Source organism: Ixodes scapularis, unplaced genomic scaffold (genome assembly GCF_016920785.2).
Source record: "Ixodes scapularis isolate PalLabHiFi unplaced genomic scaffold, ASM1692078v2 PGA_scaffold2__306_contigs__length_199485367, whole genome shotgun sequence".
Classification (NCBI taxonomy): domain Eukaryota; kingdom Metazoa; phylum Arthropoda; class Arachnida; order Ixodida; family Ixodidae; genus Ixodes; species Ixodes scapularis.
Window position 1 is genome coordinate 123088790 of NW_024609857.1, and position 17101 is coordinate 123105890.

The 17101-nt window shown below is 47.0% G+C and overlaps 1 protein-coding gene across 1 annotated transcript; it reads right to left on the reverse strand.

Annotated features, from left to right (window-relative positions):
- Positions 1-2822: 2822 nt before the first annotated feature.
- LOC115330062 lies at positions 2823-3770 on the reverse strand. The gene has a single exon (XM_029991773.4). The coding sequence runs from the start codon at positions 3702-3704 to the stop codon at positions 2823-2825; it is 882 nt and encodes a 293-aa protein (XP_029847633.3). The 5' UTR covers positions 3705-3770.
- Positions 3771-17101: the final 13331 nt, after the last annotated feature.

Here is a 17101-nt window from a genome sequence, read left to right on the forward strand (position 1 = left end):
CGCAATGTGCCTACAGGCACAGATGAGACTACCAAGTATGGTAAAGCTTCTGAAAGTTCTGTCTGCACGTAAGTGCGCAGGAAATGATGGGATACAGTTCGGAAGAACATAAAACGAACAACCACCTGTTTTAAAAATAGGTGAATCAGCCCAAGTCCCCCTGTATCAATGGAGCGAAAAAGGTTGTCTCGTTGCATGGGTTCCCAAGTGGAATCCCAGACAAAAGTCGCAAAAACTCTATGGAATTTTTTTAATTTGGCCTCTCGCACAGCAAATCACCTGGAGCACGTACCAGAGTTTCGCTACAAGGAAAATGTTACATACTTTTGCGCGTCCAAAGATTGACCACCGATTTGATTTCATTATATTGGCTTGACGTTTGATCTTTGCCGCACGCTCAGACCAGTAATAGCCACTGTTTCGAATGCAGTTCAACGGTACTCCTAAATACTGAGGAGCTACACAGCTCCACGAAATACCAGCATACCTCGAAGGTGTTGTGGCCCACTGGCCGCACCAGAAGCCAACGCATTTTGAGTTATTTACGAACGCTCCCGATGCTTCACAAAATGTCTGGGTTAAGGTAAAGACATTATCGACACTTTTCTTATCATCACAGAAAAACGCTATATCGCCAGCGTAGGCTAACACTTTTACTTCCGCGGAATAAAAATGATAACCGTCCACTGTAGGGTTGGAAAGTACGCTCAAGCAAAGAGGTTCCAAGTAAAGAGCAAACAAAAGAGGGGATAAGGGACACCCTTGTTTAACAGACGATTCTAAATTTATAGGAGTCGAGAGTGAACCATTAACAATGAGACGGGTAGCACAGCTTCGGTAGCATAGTTCGATTCCTTTCAACAACGTTGGTCCCGGGTTTATGTGTCTAAGAATGGCGAAAAGGAAGTTATGAGATACGCGGTCGAAGGCTTTCGTCAAGTCTACTTGGACTATGGCGACCTGGTTGTTATGCCGAGTACAGCTCTCTATGACCGAACGTGCGACGTGTATATTGGTCTGTATGCTTCGCCCCTTAATTCCACATGTCTGATGGTCGCCGACAACACTAGAAGTGACGAACTGAAGCCGTTTTGTCAGAATCTTAGCGAATATCTTATAGTCCACATTGCAGAGAGTAATAGGGCGATATCCTTCTACGTGTATAAGTTTCTCTGCATCCTTACTTTTGGGGATTAATACTGTATGGCTGCTATAAAAAGATGGTGGTAAGCGTTCACTATCGTAAGCTTCAAGAAATACTTTCTGTAAGAAAGGGCACAGTAGTTCCTTATGCTCCTTGTAAAACTCAGCTGGGAGTCCATCCGGTCCTGGCGTTTTAGAGTTAGGCAACTCATCTATCGCACTCCGAATGTCCTCCAGCGTTACTGGTCCTCCAGCGTTACTGGTCCTCTAAGTAGTTCGCGTTGAATCTCACTTACTTTAGGCAACATGAAAACTAAAGTGTCTGTCATTTGACTGTTGGAAGATGGCGTTTTCTGGAATAGGTTTTTGTAGTGGGATTCGAATGTGCGCATTATATCAACATCGTTGGTTGAGAGGGTTCCGTTGCAGTACAAAAATTTGATTTTTCTGGAAAGCCCATGGCGTCTTTGATCATCAATGGCACGCCGCGAGGGTGTCTCAGATGACAAGAAACGCTTACACCTAGAACGTACCAGTGCACCATTATAGCGATTTTGCTCATAGCGCTGCAGCTGACTTTTGATAAGAATGATTTCTTCCTGAAACTCACCAGATTTTTCACATTCCAATTCGTGAAGGCTATTTAGGTTTCGCAAAAGGGCAGTTTCGTCTTTCTTTACGTGAAAAGACGCAATACAAGCAAATTCAATCGCTTCATTTTTTACCTCTTGTTTAAATGAGTCCCATTGGGCGAAAATGCCGAATTTTTCATTCGTTGACATATTGTTAAAACATTCACGAACACGTTTTTGAAAATCATCACTGCCAAGAAGCCTTGTGTTCAATTTCCATAATTCCCATTTTGGACGTGACTTATTACGTACGTCTGCCCCAATACGAACCTTTACAAGGCAATGATCAGAAAATTACATGGGTTTTACTTCATAAGTAGCCACATGCGAAAAAAGTTGGCTTGAAACGTAAACTCGGTCAAGCCTCGCGTTACATGAAGCATCAATGTGAGTGAATCGACTAGCAGTAACCTGAGAAGCACCGACATAAAATAAGTGGAAGTCGTATGTGAGGTTGTTTAGTATGTCAGCACTGCTGTCAGGTCTTGTAGGAGGCACTGATCTATCACTGATATTACAGACACAATTGAAATCACCAAACAGAACAACTTGCCTGTCGGTGTTAAGAAAAGGGGCGAGATTTAAAAAAAAGAAAAAACGTCTTTGTCGAACATCATTGTAGGCATAAATGCAAATTAAACGCCAGGAGATACCATTTAAGAAAAAATCACAGCATATGAACCTGCCCTTATCCACAGCATGTGAGAATGACGAGTATTCTAGTCTCTTCTTTAAGAATAAAAGGCACCCTCCCGACAAGCCATCCGCGTGGCTCACACATACCTCATAACTTGAGAGGAAAGGGTCCAATGCACGAGCTGTGTCCTCGTCGGACGATATCTTTGTCTCCTGGACGGCAACAAAGTCAATCTGTTCCTTTGAGAGGACCCTATACAGTTGGGACTGACGTGCACGCGAACACAGTCCTCTGACGTTGATGGTAGCGAAGCTCAGGGGAGGAAATGCCAGGGAGGTGTTAGCTAAGGGGGTAGTTCATCACCATCCTTCACTACGTCAGCAGGCCGTGTGGCCTAACTGTAATGGTGCTCACACACCTAAGCTGGCCTGCGTTTTGCGTCGCCTCTCTCGTCGCTGTTGTGGCCGATCGCGACATCCGTGGTAGACGACTGAGACGATTTTTCCGATGTTGGGGCGGGTCGTTTGACAGATGTTCCACTGGACGTGGTCGAGCGCTCTCGTCGATGTAATGAATCCTGTGAAGGAACCGCTGTCTTGCAAAAGCGATTCAGGCTTTTCAGATTCAGTGGTGATCGTCGCCGACTCAGGGTTGACGTCAGGTGGCGGGTGCAGTGGGGCCGTCAGCTGTACCCCTGAAGTGGTGCTGGAAGAGATGACTTCTCCTGTTGCATCGACCGCTTCGCTTATGTCCATTAGGTGTTCTAAAACGACATCTTCAGCTGGGCTTCTTGCTTGTCGGAGCTTGTCCGCATAGGTGGTAACGCACTCACTTGTTGCATGACCATAACGTCGGCATTCAGCGCATCTTGGGGTCCTACACTCGCGACGAATGTGACCGATTCGGTAGCATCGTAGACACAGTGGAGGGCGGCCAGGCACGAGCACCAAGCTTCGACAGCCGAACACTGTGAGCTGGTGCGGTATCTGGCTCGCGTTCATTCCCTCGTGAAGGGTCAACGTCACTTCTTTGTTTAGCGTCTCCATCTGCTCCATCCCGGCGCAGCGCCATTTTTCTCTAACAATCGAACGGACCGTGCCAAAAGGCGCCAGTGCTTCTTCGATACGCTGGTTATCCATGTGAACTGGTAGCCAAAGAAGTTTCAGTTTGACGTCTCTGGTGTCCGGGTCGATGATTAGGCATCGGCGCCCCTTTACGCGGAGCTCTGCTTTGGTCACAAGTTTGGCCTTGGCCAAAGCGCTTGCACAGGTCACCATCCAGACGTGACTCATCTGGAATTGGCCGATTCCGATGATATCCTGGCTGTCAACCACGTCCCGCAAAGCGTCTCGGAAGTCTGTTGCTCGGTATGGCCGCGCGGCGAGATCTCCGTGTAGAAAGACAGAATGAAGACTCAAATTACCTGTCGGTAGACGGGGAAGTACGGTCCGGTACTCTTCAGTCGTCATTTCGGTGGTACTGGCCGAAGCCTCAGCAGTTCCCCGGCCTGTGGCCGGTGCGTTTTCACTGGAGAGCATTGAAAACACGACCGTTTCGAACGGCGTCTTCTTCTTTCTCCCCGACTACAGCAGACGCTGCTCACACCGGCGCTGGCACCATATATATATATATAAAAACACAACCACCGCTTTTGTTTAGCGTTACTTTTCCTTTATTTTGGTTTATATTTACGTTCCCTGGCCGTAACTTTACCTGCCGCTCCTAACGTATGATGGGGCGGTCAATTGGACCTCAGTTGAAAGCCTGTGCAGTCAGTTTCTGCGAGCGAAATTAGACTTTTGTACTCGAAGCTACACGGATTTCTCCGCCATTAGGAAGGGACGCTAGGTACTTTCTTGTCCCCATGGAGCTGGTCACGTGACAGAAAAATCCCTCCTGGCCGCAGCCGCGTCCGCAGCCGCAAGATGAGCAAACCGGCCCTGGTCGATGCTTGTGCCGACTCTTGGTGCAGGCACAAGTGCCAGACACTCGAGAAGCAAATGTGAAACTGTTTCTTCCGCATCGGCACATGCAGTGCAGCGCGTGTCCGTCACGTTGGCGTCGTACTTCCATCGGTAAAGGCGGGTGCGCGAGGCCCCACCTCGTGCCTTGATGAGGAGTCTGTTGCCAGTGTATTCACACAAAAGGTGATGGGGGCGATTTCGTTTTTAAAAGATGCGCAAAAGTGCATGCTCGTGTGTCTTTGCATCTCTTCCCTCCATCGGTGGGCCTCTATGGTCTTGATTTGCGATCGCGCCTGTGTGACCCATTCTTCCATAGACGTAGGCGCGGCGATTATAGCGAAAGCACCATGCTTTGTACCAAGTAGGATGACACGTCGCCTCCATGTTGTGTGTACGTTTTGTAGGTGAATGTACACGAATACACGAATACCCGTCTCGCCCCCAGCAATCTCCATCCATATGTCGCAGTCGGGCGTAATATTCCATCTTACAGCTGGCCTCCCGCGCCTCGAAAGGAGATTTGCCGAGATCTCCCTGAATCAGTTCATTTGCCACTCGTCCGTGACATCCCAGCGCCTGCCTTCCGATCTCCCTTTGATGGCGTTCTAGGTATTCACGAATCTCGCTGGGAACGAATCCAGGCACTGCCACTGCTTTCCAAACCTCCCGGGTGATGGCGTACCGATCGGAGCTCAAATAAAGCCCCTCTATCCTGGGAAAAGTGGCGCCATTCTTTGAACTAGCCGCCGCACACACTATTGGCCAGTCGTCACGTGACATATGGCTTTCGGTTTTGGACTTCCGGTCGCCATGAATTTCCCAAACGCTCTCTTGGCGGGAGGAGTTTCATTGGCGAGAGCCCTGACATCAGGCTGGTGTTGCTACAGCTGACCGCTCTCGCAGCGCGCATGCGCGCATTATGACGGGCTGCTGCGCCTACACTCTCAACAAAAGGGTAGTCTTAGGGTACTAAATTTGGGGTAGTCAGAAGCCGTCACAGATATCGCTACCCCCCTTAGTAATACTAACGACCCCATGGGTAGTCACACGGCATGCAGTCAAAAGGTAGTCACAGTGAGCACCCCCAAAAGCAACATGGCGGCTGGCAAGCGACAGAGGAGCAATACGAGCAAGGCCTAGCGAGCTGGACTGCTTTTTGCTAAAATACGATTCTCAAGTGCGTACGCCAGTTCGCTGCCTTCTGTGTGCACTAAAGCACTCCAAAACGCGCCTCGAAGCACCGGCACCGCACCTATTACGAGTATAGGGCGGTGATGTGAGGGGGGCCTTCGAGGGGGTTTGTCCGCGACTGCTTTCGCGCGGCCGGCTGCATTTACTTCGCGGCAAGAAAACATTCGAAGAAGGAATCATATAGCGACAAATGAAATTATGTCTTTATTGAACAGAGAATCTGCTCGCTGTGCTTGCCGCAAGTGATCCGGCGTTTTCGGTTGACAGGGGCGAGGCGAGGCATCACCGATTTAAGCGGCGTCGGTTCCGATCGTTCAACGCTCCTGCTCGCCTGTTAGCGTTCGTTATCCACTTTCAAGTCTCTGGTAATCCTCACCGCGTCTGTGCACGCACTATTCACCGCACGGAACACCCATTCAACTGTCTATGGGACTGATCCCACTGGGACGAGAGGCCGAGAACCGAACCCTTTGTGGATGCTCCGCGGAGCCATGGAGCTCCTCCATGTTTTTCACTAAAATAAGTAGACACATAAACGCGCGACTCCTTAATTGGGCGGCGACACGCGCCACCTAACGAACAGCGCTCAAACTAAGAAAAAAAAAATTCTTTGCTCTGAGCGCCTCGCCAGACTGCACGTACTACACATTCCACACCACACTTCACACATAGGCGGCATACAGACATCATACAATATTATACATGAACGCGTTCACAAACAGCACAAGGTACAACATGAGATACTGACACTCTACACTCCTATACACAAGACCAGTCGACACCACCAGCATATACTGCTGTATTTTCTGTGACCGATAAGGATGGTGACCGCTGTCATATTTTGCATAAATACGAAAAGACTGTGCAAGATTTATCCGTATATATTATTTTCCTCTACTGCCCTTAGGAAGGCGCTCGTATCTCTAATGTAATCCATTGCAAAAGTGAACTGCAGGTTATAAATCAAACTGAATAGTCGCTACACGTCACGTTTCGATCAGTTTCATTTTCTCGCTTGCCTACACCAAGTATACAGAAGCCTGTTTAATTAATTGTATTAATTATCGAAACCAATTTCTGCAATCACAACTTTCTGAAGACGCTGATGCATTTTCTTCTCTCTTTTTACATATCCGAATGACTTCAGCGGCGGTTAAGTAAATGTTGAGTACACTGAGCGCGCGGAAGTGATTCTAGCGAAGCCCGTCCGCCGGTCCTCCCCGAAGCTTTGTTTCAGTTTTCTTCTCATCGCTACAATTGTTTCTGCTCAAGGGCGTGTCTTTCAAATATGCGTTCTATGCGCTCGCGCTCGCGCCAAGAGGACAGTGCAGAATTGCCCCTTTCGGGCCCGTGCCTTCACGTACAGCGAACGCGAAATACGTATGCTAAATTATCTGAAGCCTGGTTCAGACAGTTGCGTTTGACTGCGCTGCGGCAGCGAGAAACCAGGACATCCCTGCTGCTTATATCGCGTACTAAGACGATTCCTTGAATTGGATTCCACGCTTCATACGAAACACAGATGTGCCGGTGAATCGCTTTCGGTTCTCGACGCAACGCTGTCAAACGCATTCAAACGCAAGTGTCTAAACCGGCCTCAAGCATCAAAGAAAGAACGCCGACAACATAGTTCTCTGCGCTGCACCTGCTGGCTTCTCCAACAGTACTTCTTCTTAAAAAAAAAAAGTCTAATCCAAATAGCAGGTGTATGTTTGCCAACGCCTTATTTTTGGAAATTTACTTGGAATCTTTTATATAGGTAAAAGGAACGCGTGCCGAAAGGCCTGAAATCCTAGTCCCCTTCAAAGTACTCCACCTTTGATGACACACACTTGTTTGAAGCATTTTTTATCGAGTATGCTCCATGAAATGTGCCAAATGAGCCAGTGAAGGCGAATCTTATATCCCAAGACAGAGAAATACTGAAATACACGGGCATGATCTCAGATATCTGTGTACGTTCGTCCTGTCCGGCCTCAGTCGTGGTGTTCAATGCTTCATACTTCACTGCACTTGAAAGCAAAAAAAAAAATTGGGTATGACAGGCGTGCAAGTTTGGCGGAACCGAGGAGGCCATTTGCAACTGATCTGCACGCAGAACTGACCGATCACGCCTTTAATGAGAGCACGGTCTTTACTGAACCGCACAATAAAAGACGACAAGAGTATCTCGTCCGGCGAACATTTCAGTCAAGTCACGCCTGTGCGTAGCTTCCTGTGCTTTTCTAGAGATTTGGTTAAAATCCTCGAGCACGACGCCAGAGGGGCTATGTTGCGCTTTTTGCACTCCCAGGAGACTAGGGAGAAGGAAGTGACGTTAACAACGCAGCAAATGCAGCTTGGATGTTGATTTTGTTTTCTTCTGTCAACATCCAATCTGCGTTTGCTCTAGTCGTTGACGTCACTCCCTTCTTACAAGTCTCCTGGGAGTGCAAACACAAACATAGCACCCCAGCTGCCAGCTGTTTACTAGCAGTGCATGGTGAAACCCGCGACGGAACCAAAAAGGACGACCGCGATACTTTTTATCTGCCTCGGGTTTTAGTGGGTGCCTAGCAAGGTTGCCTGTACTCTTTGGTAACGTTTGTTTTCTGCCAGTTTAGGCGAACTGAGCCACACGCCTGTTTCGACCGCCTCAAATTTGAATAAATGGTAACCAACGCACAAAGAAAACAAGTTTCAAGTATTTTGGGGGATTTTTGAAGTGACTTTTACTATTGAACGACTGCATGCACTTGAATGTTCAATTCAAGAGTTTATAAAACGTGACTACCCCAAGCTTGTCACCTGCCAGCAGCGTGGTAACGCTCAATGGCTCGAGCCCAGTGGGTAGTTAAGCAAGCCTGTGGGGTAGTTACAGCCGTCAAAACGCATGATGACTAGGGGAGGTGCTCATTTTTTTCTTAGAGTGTACCGGTGTAAAAGTCGACCGGAGAAGGGAAGAAAGCTTTTCAGTATTCCCTTTGAAAAAGAAAACGAACGTCGGAGGAAGGTATGGCTTCACCGAATCGGCCGAAAAAACTTCAACCCTACGAGAGCCTCAACGTTATGCGAGGTAGATACTCCGTAGCACCACGGGCCAGCGTCTGAAATATAATACGATAAAGCTGTTGTGGCATTGATGCTATACACTTCATTCCACCGTAAGCGTGAGCGGTGTAAGAGCGAAGCGGAGGAGCGCGCACAACACTGCCTGCTTGCGTTGCATGGAAGCCCGTGCCGTGCAAGTAAGCGTCGTTCAAAACAGCATGATCGTGCGTGAGTTATTGAACATCGACTTCACTCAGTGCAAGCGGAGAACGAGCGCTCATCAAGTGTTCGCGTGCGTGCTCGACCTGCTCGCGCCTCATACTGTTTCGTACAAAGTGCATGTTTTCTTCGACGACAGCGTGCGGTCCGCTCGCCTCGTAGCGCCAATAGGTTCTCCTTCGCTCGCAGTCTTATTCAAAGCAAAGTGCCAGCAAAAAGAACATTTAAGATCAACCCCATACTTGCGCCAGCAGCTTTGACAGCGCAGATTTCATGTGCAGGGCTTTCGCAAGTTAACCTAGGAATTGCAAACACGTGTTTGAGATGGCATTACATGATGTGCTCGCGATTAAGATTTTATCTCATTCGAACATAACAATGCATTCGATCGCAAGCAATATATCTCCAGCTCATAGCTGGATATGCTCACGTCACGGGTTTATGTTCTAAAGCTAAAGGCATGTTACATTTCCTCCGTCGCAACTTTTGGCAAATTTCTGCAGACCTGAAAGAGACTCTTTATTTCTCTTACGTTCGACCGATTTTAGAATACGCGTGTATTGTGTCGGACCCGCATACGTGTGGGACCCGCACACTGGGATGGAAATCTTTGTAGTTTAGAAGGAAATGTCTACGTTCAAAGTTCTTGCACTATCTTTATTATGGGAACACAGGTCTAGATAAGTCAAAATATTGTATAACGCCTTCCTACATTTCCCGCAGGGTAGATAATTCCAAAAAAAGTTCGAGAATTCTGTGCGAGGACTGATGTCCTAAAGTATTCGTTTTTTCCCCAAACGATCCACGAATGGAATATGCTCCCGGATGCCTGAGTAGAACTTCCTTCTGTTCGCTCCTTTTTTGACACTATCATGCTGATGCAAGGTGCCCATCATCCTTTGTTGTATCAATTTTTTGTTGTTAACACTGTACTGAGGCTATTGTTTTTTGTTTTGTATGGCATTTTCTGTATATTTTGCTGCTCTGCGCTATTTCTCATGTATTTCCCACTGGACGAAGTGGGTAATAAATAAATAAATAAATAAAATAAAAATAGTATACCTTCTAACCGTTTCTCAATCCACTACAGAACCATTTCAGTAGCGACCAGTTTGAACCACTCGTCTTGAAAAACAAAGGAGTGAAAAAACTGAAGAAGGATGCTCTCCCAAGCGTCTTTGATCATCGCCGTCAACGAAAACAGCGCAAACCACCATCGCAGAGGACTGCAACTGTAAGTGGTATGTGCAACATTGCATATAAACCATTTTTATTTTCTTCAGTAAGATTCATTACATCTGTTGTACAGCACAAATTTGATGCACAAACAGAGGGATGCCCTTCTTTAGGAAGTGCAGTTTTATTTATTTTAGTCAGATACTCTTTCCACGTCGACTTAGGCACACCTACCACTAGTGTCGTCTATGTTCGTTCTAGGAGTGTCTGTTTTCCGCAGACCCTCTGCGGAAAACAGACACAGCCAGTGTGGAAACCCATCCAGACAGGCATTATCCTTTCTACGACATCTGCTCTACACGTTCAGGAACTCTACCTAAACGAGATGGACTTTAAGTTTCTATATTTAAGTCGCTTGACGCAAGATCCCCTTGAAAACCTTCTGCACCGATGGTGCAGGTGGTTGAGCATGCAGAGGGGTACTTCCGCAATAACCAATCGAGCCTAGTCATGAACGACATCACACTAAAAGATCTCCAGGGGGAAATCTTGACTTCAATGTCACTCAGTAATTGCTGTCCAGATTGCCATGAAATCCTGTGAAAACTACTGAAGCTGTTTCTAAGGACCAGGCTGTGCATTGCCCTTCGAAAAGACAACGAGGTATGGAAGGAAAAACAAAATATTAGGCTAGGTGCTGTTGGTATGCACACCGCCACAACCAACATGAAATGAGATGCAAACGGTGTAGGTTAACCCAGCGCTTATCAAAGTTGGTGTCATTTTGGCATTCTAAACTATCTGAGGGATAGACCACAAACACTTTTTAGTGTAGTTGTCCATAGTTGAGCAATCTGCAAATCGGTGCAGACCCCAACTAATGTTGCAGATCCCTGGAGGTCGATGGACTAGAGTTTGAGAACTACTGAATTAACCTACCCCTTTTATCACATTTCTTTTTTAAATTTATTTCAGCTATCAGAAAGTAGCTCACTCAGAAACGCAAATTGTTTAACACTAGTAACAAGTTTAGATATGTTTTCTTAAAGAACTACCAAGTCCTTGCAACCTCTTTTTGCTTGTACTGTCTCCTAAGGCCTCGGTAATATTATAACTGCATGTTTGCCATGCTTTCCTTGAATGAGGTTATAATTTCATATTTGTTTTCTTTGTGTTGTTTTCTTCAACCACATCTGTGCTTGTTCATTTTCATTGTAACCTCATGCTTGCATGTGCTTTGCAGTGTTCTCTTCTGATGATGTTTTAGGTTCATATTTCTTTAATTGCATTGTCCTTTACGCTCAAATGTGCTTGCTCATTTTCATGAAGATAAATTGTAGCCTCATGTTTGCATGTGTTTTGTCATGTACTCTTCCAGTGAAATTTTAATTTTATATTTGCTTTGCTCTGTTCTCTGATATGTGCTTGTTCACTTTCATCGAGACTGTAATGTGATGTTCGCATGTGCTTTTCCATGTTCCCTTGGAATTAAGTTTTAATTTCATGTTTGCTTTATTTGCCTTGCTCTCTCTGACCTCATCTGTGCCTGTGCATTCTCATGGAGATATTAATCTTGCTTTTGCACGTCTTGCAATGTTCTCTGGATCAAATTTGATTATAAAATTTGTATTTTCCCCATTCCCTTTCACTGAAATAACAATCTGCAATTGGTTGACTCCTTTCTTAGATTTGAAGTAGAATCTAAAATTATTATGTATGAATGATAGAGAACTTTCGGGTCTAAATTAAATGGTATAAAAGTAAAATTCGGAAACACTCAAATTGGTGCTGAAACCGAGAGCTGGTTCCCAAGTCTGCACACAACACAGGCACAAAGATACGTATAGCGATTTGAGATCTAAAAATGCTAGGTTAGCTGCTGGTTCCAACCGCGTCACTGCTTCCCCGTTAAAAATACAAACAAAACGTTTTACTTTCCATGCCTCCCAATGCTTTTATAGCCCTTAAACCAAACAGCCCCGAAAGCTCGCAAGGAACACATTAAAAAGAAGTAGTGAATCACCTGAAATCGTCGAGAATATAATTACAATTTGGCGGTTTGATATGATGAATAAAAACAAGTTGCAATTCCTGTGGAGCCAAAGAGTGGAGAGACACTCACGAGAACACTGACCGATAATGTAACTCGGTAGGGACGATTATCCAAAGCACTTTCGGGAACCATGGTTGGGCGAACAGATCTAGAGCGGCTTCAGGACGGTCGGATGGGAATGCGGGCTCAAAATGAGGTCATTGCCACACTTCTCTGACAAGAAAAGTCCACACGATCGGCATCTCGACCGCTTCAGCTGACCAAGGCGTCGAGACGCTTGGGAAATTCCGGAGGGCGCCTCCGTCGCAAACCGGAAGTTAGAGGTGAGGTAAGGAGGGTTTTTAGCGGAGAAGGAAAAAGAATGCGCCACTTTCCCAAATACAAGGACTTTAAAGGGACCATGAAGGCAGTTTCGAAGTTTTATTCGACGATTGAAATGGATGTCAGGCACGTCTCAGATACTGTTGACCAAGTTCTAGCCCGAACAGAAGTTTGGCTGCCGCACCAATCGAGCAAACAGGCGCGGTAATAATAGCGCCGGGAACGATGCCTGAGACCCCACCGAGGCGGCGGCAGAAAGGTGAACTAAAGTGCGCCGAAGCGTGACGACAACGGGCACCTCGTCTGGCGATTGGTTCAAACGATAGACGCGCTCTTGGTTTCGATTTCGGAGGTGAGATGTGATGAAAAAAGTTTATTTGAACGTTTGATAATCTTTTGAAGTAGTAGTTGGGAATTAATAGGTTTCATACCGTGTATAAAAGCATAATCTGAAGCGATCCCTCCGTTTGTCAGTGGTTGAACGCATCCCGCACTGCTACCTCGGGCGCGTAAAAAGCATCGAGCAACCATGGACAAAAAAAAAAAAAAAAAGAAGGTACGAGCGCCGGGGGCAGCGAACTTTTGGTTTTGGTTTCGAGCGTCGTCTCGTGTTCGCTTTGCGAACTGGTGTCTCACCAATCATGCCGCGTTTATGTGCAGTAGTAGGTTGCGCGAAAGGTCGGCTAAAGGCGTGCGGTCGATCGGGTGACGTTAGTTTGCATAAACTGCCGACCGATGCAGCAATGCGCAGCATTTGGTTGCGCGCCGTCGTCTTGCGTAGAGCTGTGGACAGCGGTGTCAGGATTTGTTCGTTGCATTTCCGTCCAGAAGACTTTGAGCAGCATCTTCACGTCAGCCGGAGTCTGGGTAAAAGTGGGGCGGGGAGTCGCTCTGGAGGCGGCGACCGAGGAGTTGGTGGTAGGTCTGGGGCGCCCTCGTAAAGCGCCAATCCAGAGTTCCGCGTCCTTAGCAGCATCTCCCGTTCAGTCGGCGTGAAGTCGCTGAACGGGAGCTCAAACTCGTTTGCGAGCGCGGCGTTGTCGTCCATTTCTTCCAGGTTTTCTTCACAGACCGCCGTGCACTAGAGCGAACCTCGGGAACCACACTGAGTGTGCACTAAATCCTACCGATGCCGACAGTGCTCCTTGACGTCACTTCTCTTTCCAGAGGCGAAAAAGAGAAGAAATCTGAATGTTTGTTTTGGTTTTGCAAATTTATTTGCAGGTACAGAAATAAGAGTCACAACGTTCTAGAAAAAATTGTGTGGCATGCCAGGACCTCAATGCTTCCGAAAACACCTTATTTTTAAATAAAATTAAATTGCCTTCATGGTCCCTTTAAGCTCAAAAGGCTCCTTCGACGGAGTACGTTTCGCTTTCGCATTGCTGACGCCTTGAGATTTGTGTAGTGTTCAGCTAGATAGTCCTCTGAACTGCTGAGTGTCACACCAAGGTATTTATACTGGTGTCGACCGGAAGCACATTGCTCTGGATGGTAAGGAAACCAAGGCCTTCGCACTGTCCCGAGAACTGTACAACAGCCGACTTGCTGGCAATAAATTGAAGCTGGAGTCGATCCGCTGCCGCTTCACACGCCAACAACAGTAACCTTATATCTGGTACACTGTCGACCATCAGAACAATATCGCCTGCGAAAGCGAGTCCGGGAAGTCGTCGTACTATTACATCTTCGTATTGCTTGTTTTCCAAAGTAAACCCAGCGCCAGTTTGTTCGAATCCAGTGTCCTCTGCATGCCGGATGTATATAGCATGTAGAGAACGGGAGACGACGGGCAGCCCTGACGTAAACCCCTGCGCACCGGAACGTGCGCAGATGTGGCACCGTTGAACGTTGACATCACGCTATTGCCATCATACAGTCGCTGAATGAGCCCGACACAGTCATCCGGCATGTTGAGCTGCCGAAGCCTTTTCAGTAGCGAAGAATGGGGGACACTGTCATAGGCCTTTGCAATGTCTAAAAAGCAACATATTAAATTTCTTTTTTTTCCTTTCGCGCGATCTCTATAAACTGCCTCAGCGTGAACAATTTATCATCTAGTCGACGATCTTTGTGGAAGCCGTGATGCAATTCCATGAGGGCACCATTACTTTCAGCCCAACACAAAATGCACCAATCCAGGATGGTCGCAAACAACCTGTAGGCCACAGCCGTGACAGTAAGTGGTCGGTAATCTCTGAGATGTTGCTTGTTTCCGCCTTCTTTGGGCATAAATGTCACTCGACCACGTCTCCAATCACATCTCCGCAGGCTATATGACTAAACAGGTAAGCCAGTTGGTCTCGTGAATCTGGTCGCATGTTCTTCAACACCTTAGCCGCTATTCCGTCTAAGCCCTGGGCGGTACTCCCGGTTTACCCGCGCGAGTGCGCGGACTGGATGCACTCGCCCCACTCGAGTGATATTGTCATCTATGGAGGCTGACAGTGGCACGTCTTCCATAGACCGACTAGGATCCACGTTGTCCTCTGCAGGGACTTCCACGTGTGCAGTACTAAACATGCGGTATAGCTGTTTCTCAAGTAGTTCTTCATTGCTTTGAACCTGATATCCAGTGTCATGCTCAACAGTTCCGGGGATCTGTTCTTGCCATCTAGAGGGTCGATATATCTCCAGAATTGTTCTCCGGAATTTTTTCCGCCATCCCGGATATTTTTCATCACCTTGCAGTCATGTACTTGTATTTTTGTTTCCATGATGTTCTGTGTTTGGGTCTTAAGTTTCCTGTATTCTTCCCATAACGCCAAAGTCACAGGAACCTTACCAAGAGTTTTCAATGCGTGTCTGTGTTGGCGGTGAGCGGCTTGGCGCAACTGAATGGATCGTCTGATTTCATCATCCCACCACGGTACAAGCTTTCGGCTTCCATTAGCGCCCTTCACGATGGCGTATTTAGCGATGACTAAACTAAGTTCTATCGCATGTTCATCCATAGCCTCCTTTATACTGAAAATGCCTGTTCAATGGTTGCTTCGTCGTCGTCGCGCTTACGCCACAGATTTGCTACTATCGACGCCAAAACCCCATACAGAAATGCAGACGACGCCTGTCCGCTGCTACAGTTCACTGTAGCTAGCGTAAGCTCTGTTATCCGTTAAGCTATGTGATAACGCAAGTTTTCTATTTTAAGTTACGCGGTAACGTTACCTTACGTGATCAAATGTCACTTGATCACGTAATTTTTTTTTTTGTGACACGAGTAACTTCTTTCGGTCGTCGTTCCACCGGCAGATAGAGCGCTTAACAATTGCCGGCATAGCTCAAAAGGGACTATTCACTAGACGGCATATTTGTGGGTGCTCTTTAACGCGCATGCTCAGAGCGAGTTCACATTAATAGGCTGCTAAGACCGGCAATCTTGATGATGCGTAATGCGCGCTAAAAAAAGAACTGTGGAAGCTCGCCGTCAGCACGCGCTCAGCAGTCGCGCACACAGCTATGGGCGCGACTGAATCCTCCCTATAGCACGAGGCTGTCTGCGGCTTTCGGCACGCACATTGCGACGCCACGCGTACACGCGCGGTCATTTCATTCCATTTATTGATATTGGGCATATCAACACCTTGTACTTAGCCCCGACTCCTTGTGCTGCATTTTTAGTCGCGTGATACCTTACTGTTGTGTGCCTATGTGCAACTCGGACTCACGAGTTGCACTTCCTAGTGGTCATTAGGCAGGCTTCTATGGCTCCTTGTAATTCCCTTTTCAGGCACCAGGACAGGGGAGGACTGTACTATCCATCAGAGAAGCTAGTGAGGGTGTTGTGTGCGCTGAAGAACTTCGTAGAGATTTTACAGAAAAAAACTAAATATGCTGAAAAAGCCTTTGCATGCAGCTGGTGGTGGATACACTTATACACTATGGCGCTCTGAAATACATAAAGGTAGAGAAAGGTGTCAACCATCACAAAGATTTCCTGCAACTTCTGCGTACTAGGTATTTCAGGCCAATTTTCACAAACTACTCGGCATCCGTGACTGACAAGCATGACCCCAAGAAGATTTTCACCAACAAGCCACTATCTACGAAGCCATTAAAGCTCTAGAACTGCATACGTGAAAAACAGTGCGGACCACAAGAGGCCGGTCAAAACATCAAGGGGCCGTGCGCTTAAAAAAGCAAATTGAAAATGTATATCAAGATCCCCGGTCAGAGTGCTGCCGACGGGTGCGCAGGTTTTCGGTCAGCGGGGAAGCGTTCGCGGTCCTGAGAAAAACCACTTGACTGCCGCATGTAGTCCGCGAGTCACATGTTTTGCGGCTCTGCTCCAGTAGCAATAAAAACGCTAAGTGGTCGCTGTTTCAACGTTGTGGAAGTCCACCAGCCTGTCTGTCTCCTTTTTAATTGGCACTGACTATTTCTGTTGTCGATATGACAAGCACCAGAGAGGGGTCTGGTAGCATTTCAGCATAGAAACAAAACCAAGACGTGAAAGCTAAAAGAAAGGTATAAGACTTCTTTTATATATGAAATCTATACTGACGCTGCCCTGCGCCTGCTATGTAGCATGGGTTACGAATGTATTCAATTCACAAACGGCATCACAGTGGACTAGCAGCGGGCATTTTTGTATGGGGTTTTGGCGCCTCTAGTAGGGAATATGTGAAGCAGGCGCAACGACGACGAAGCATGGGGAAGCCAAGCATTGGGCAGGCATTATCAGTATAAAGGAGGCTATGGCTCATCATAGGTGCAGGCGTCGACACGCCGAGTA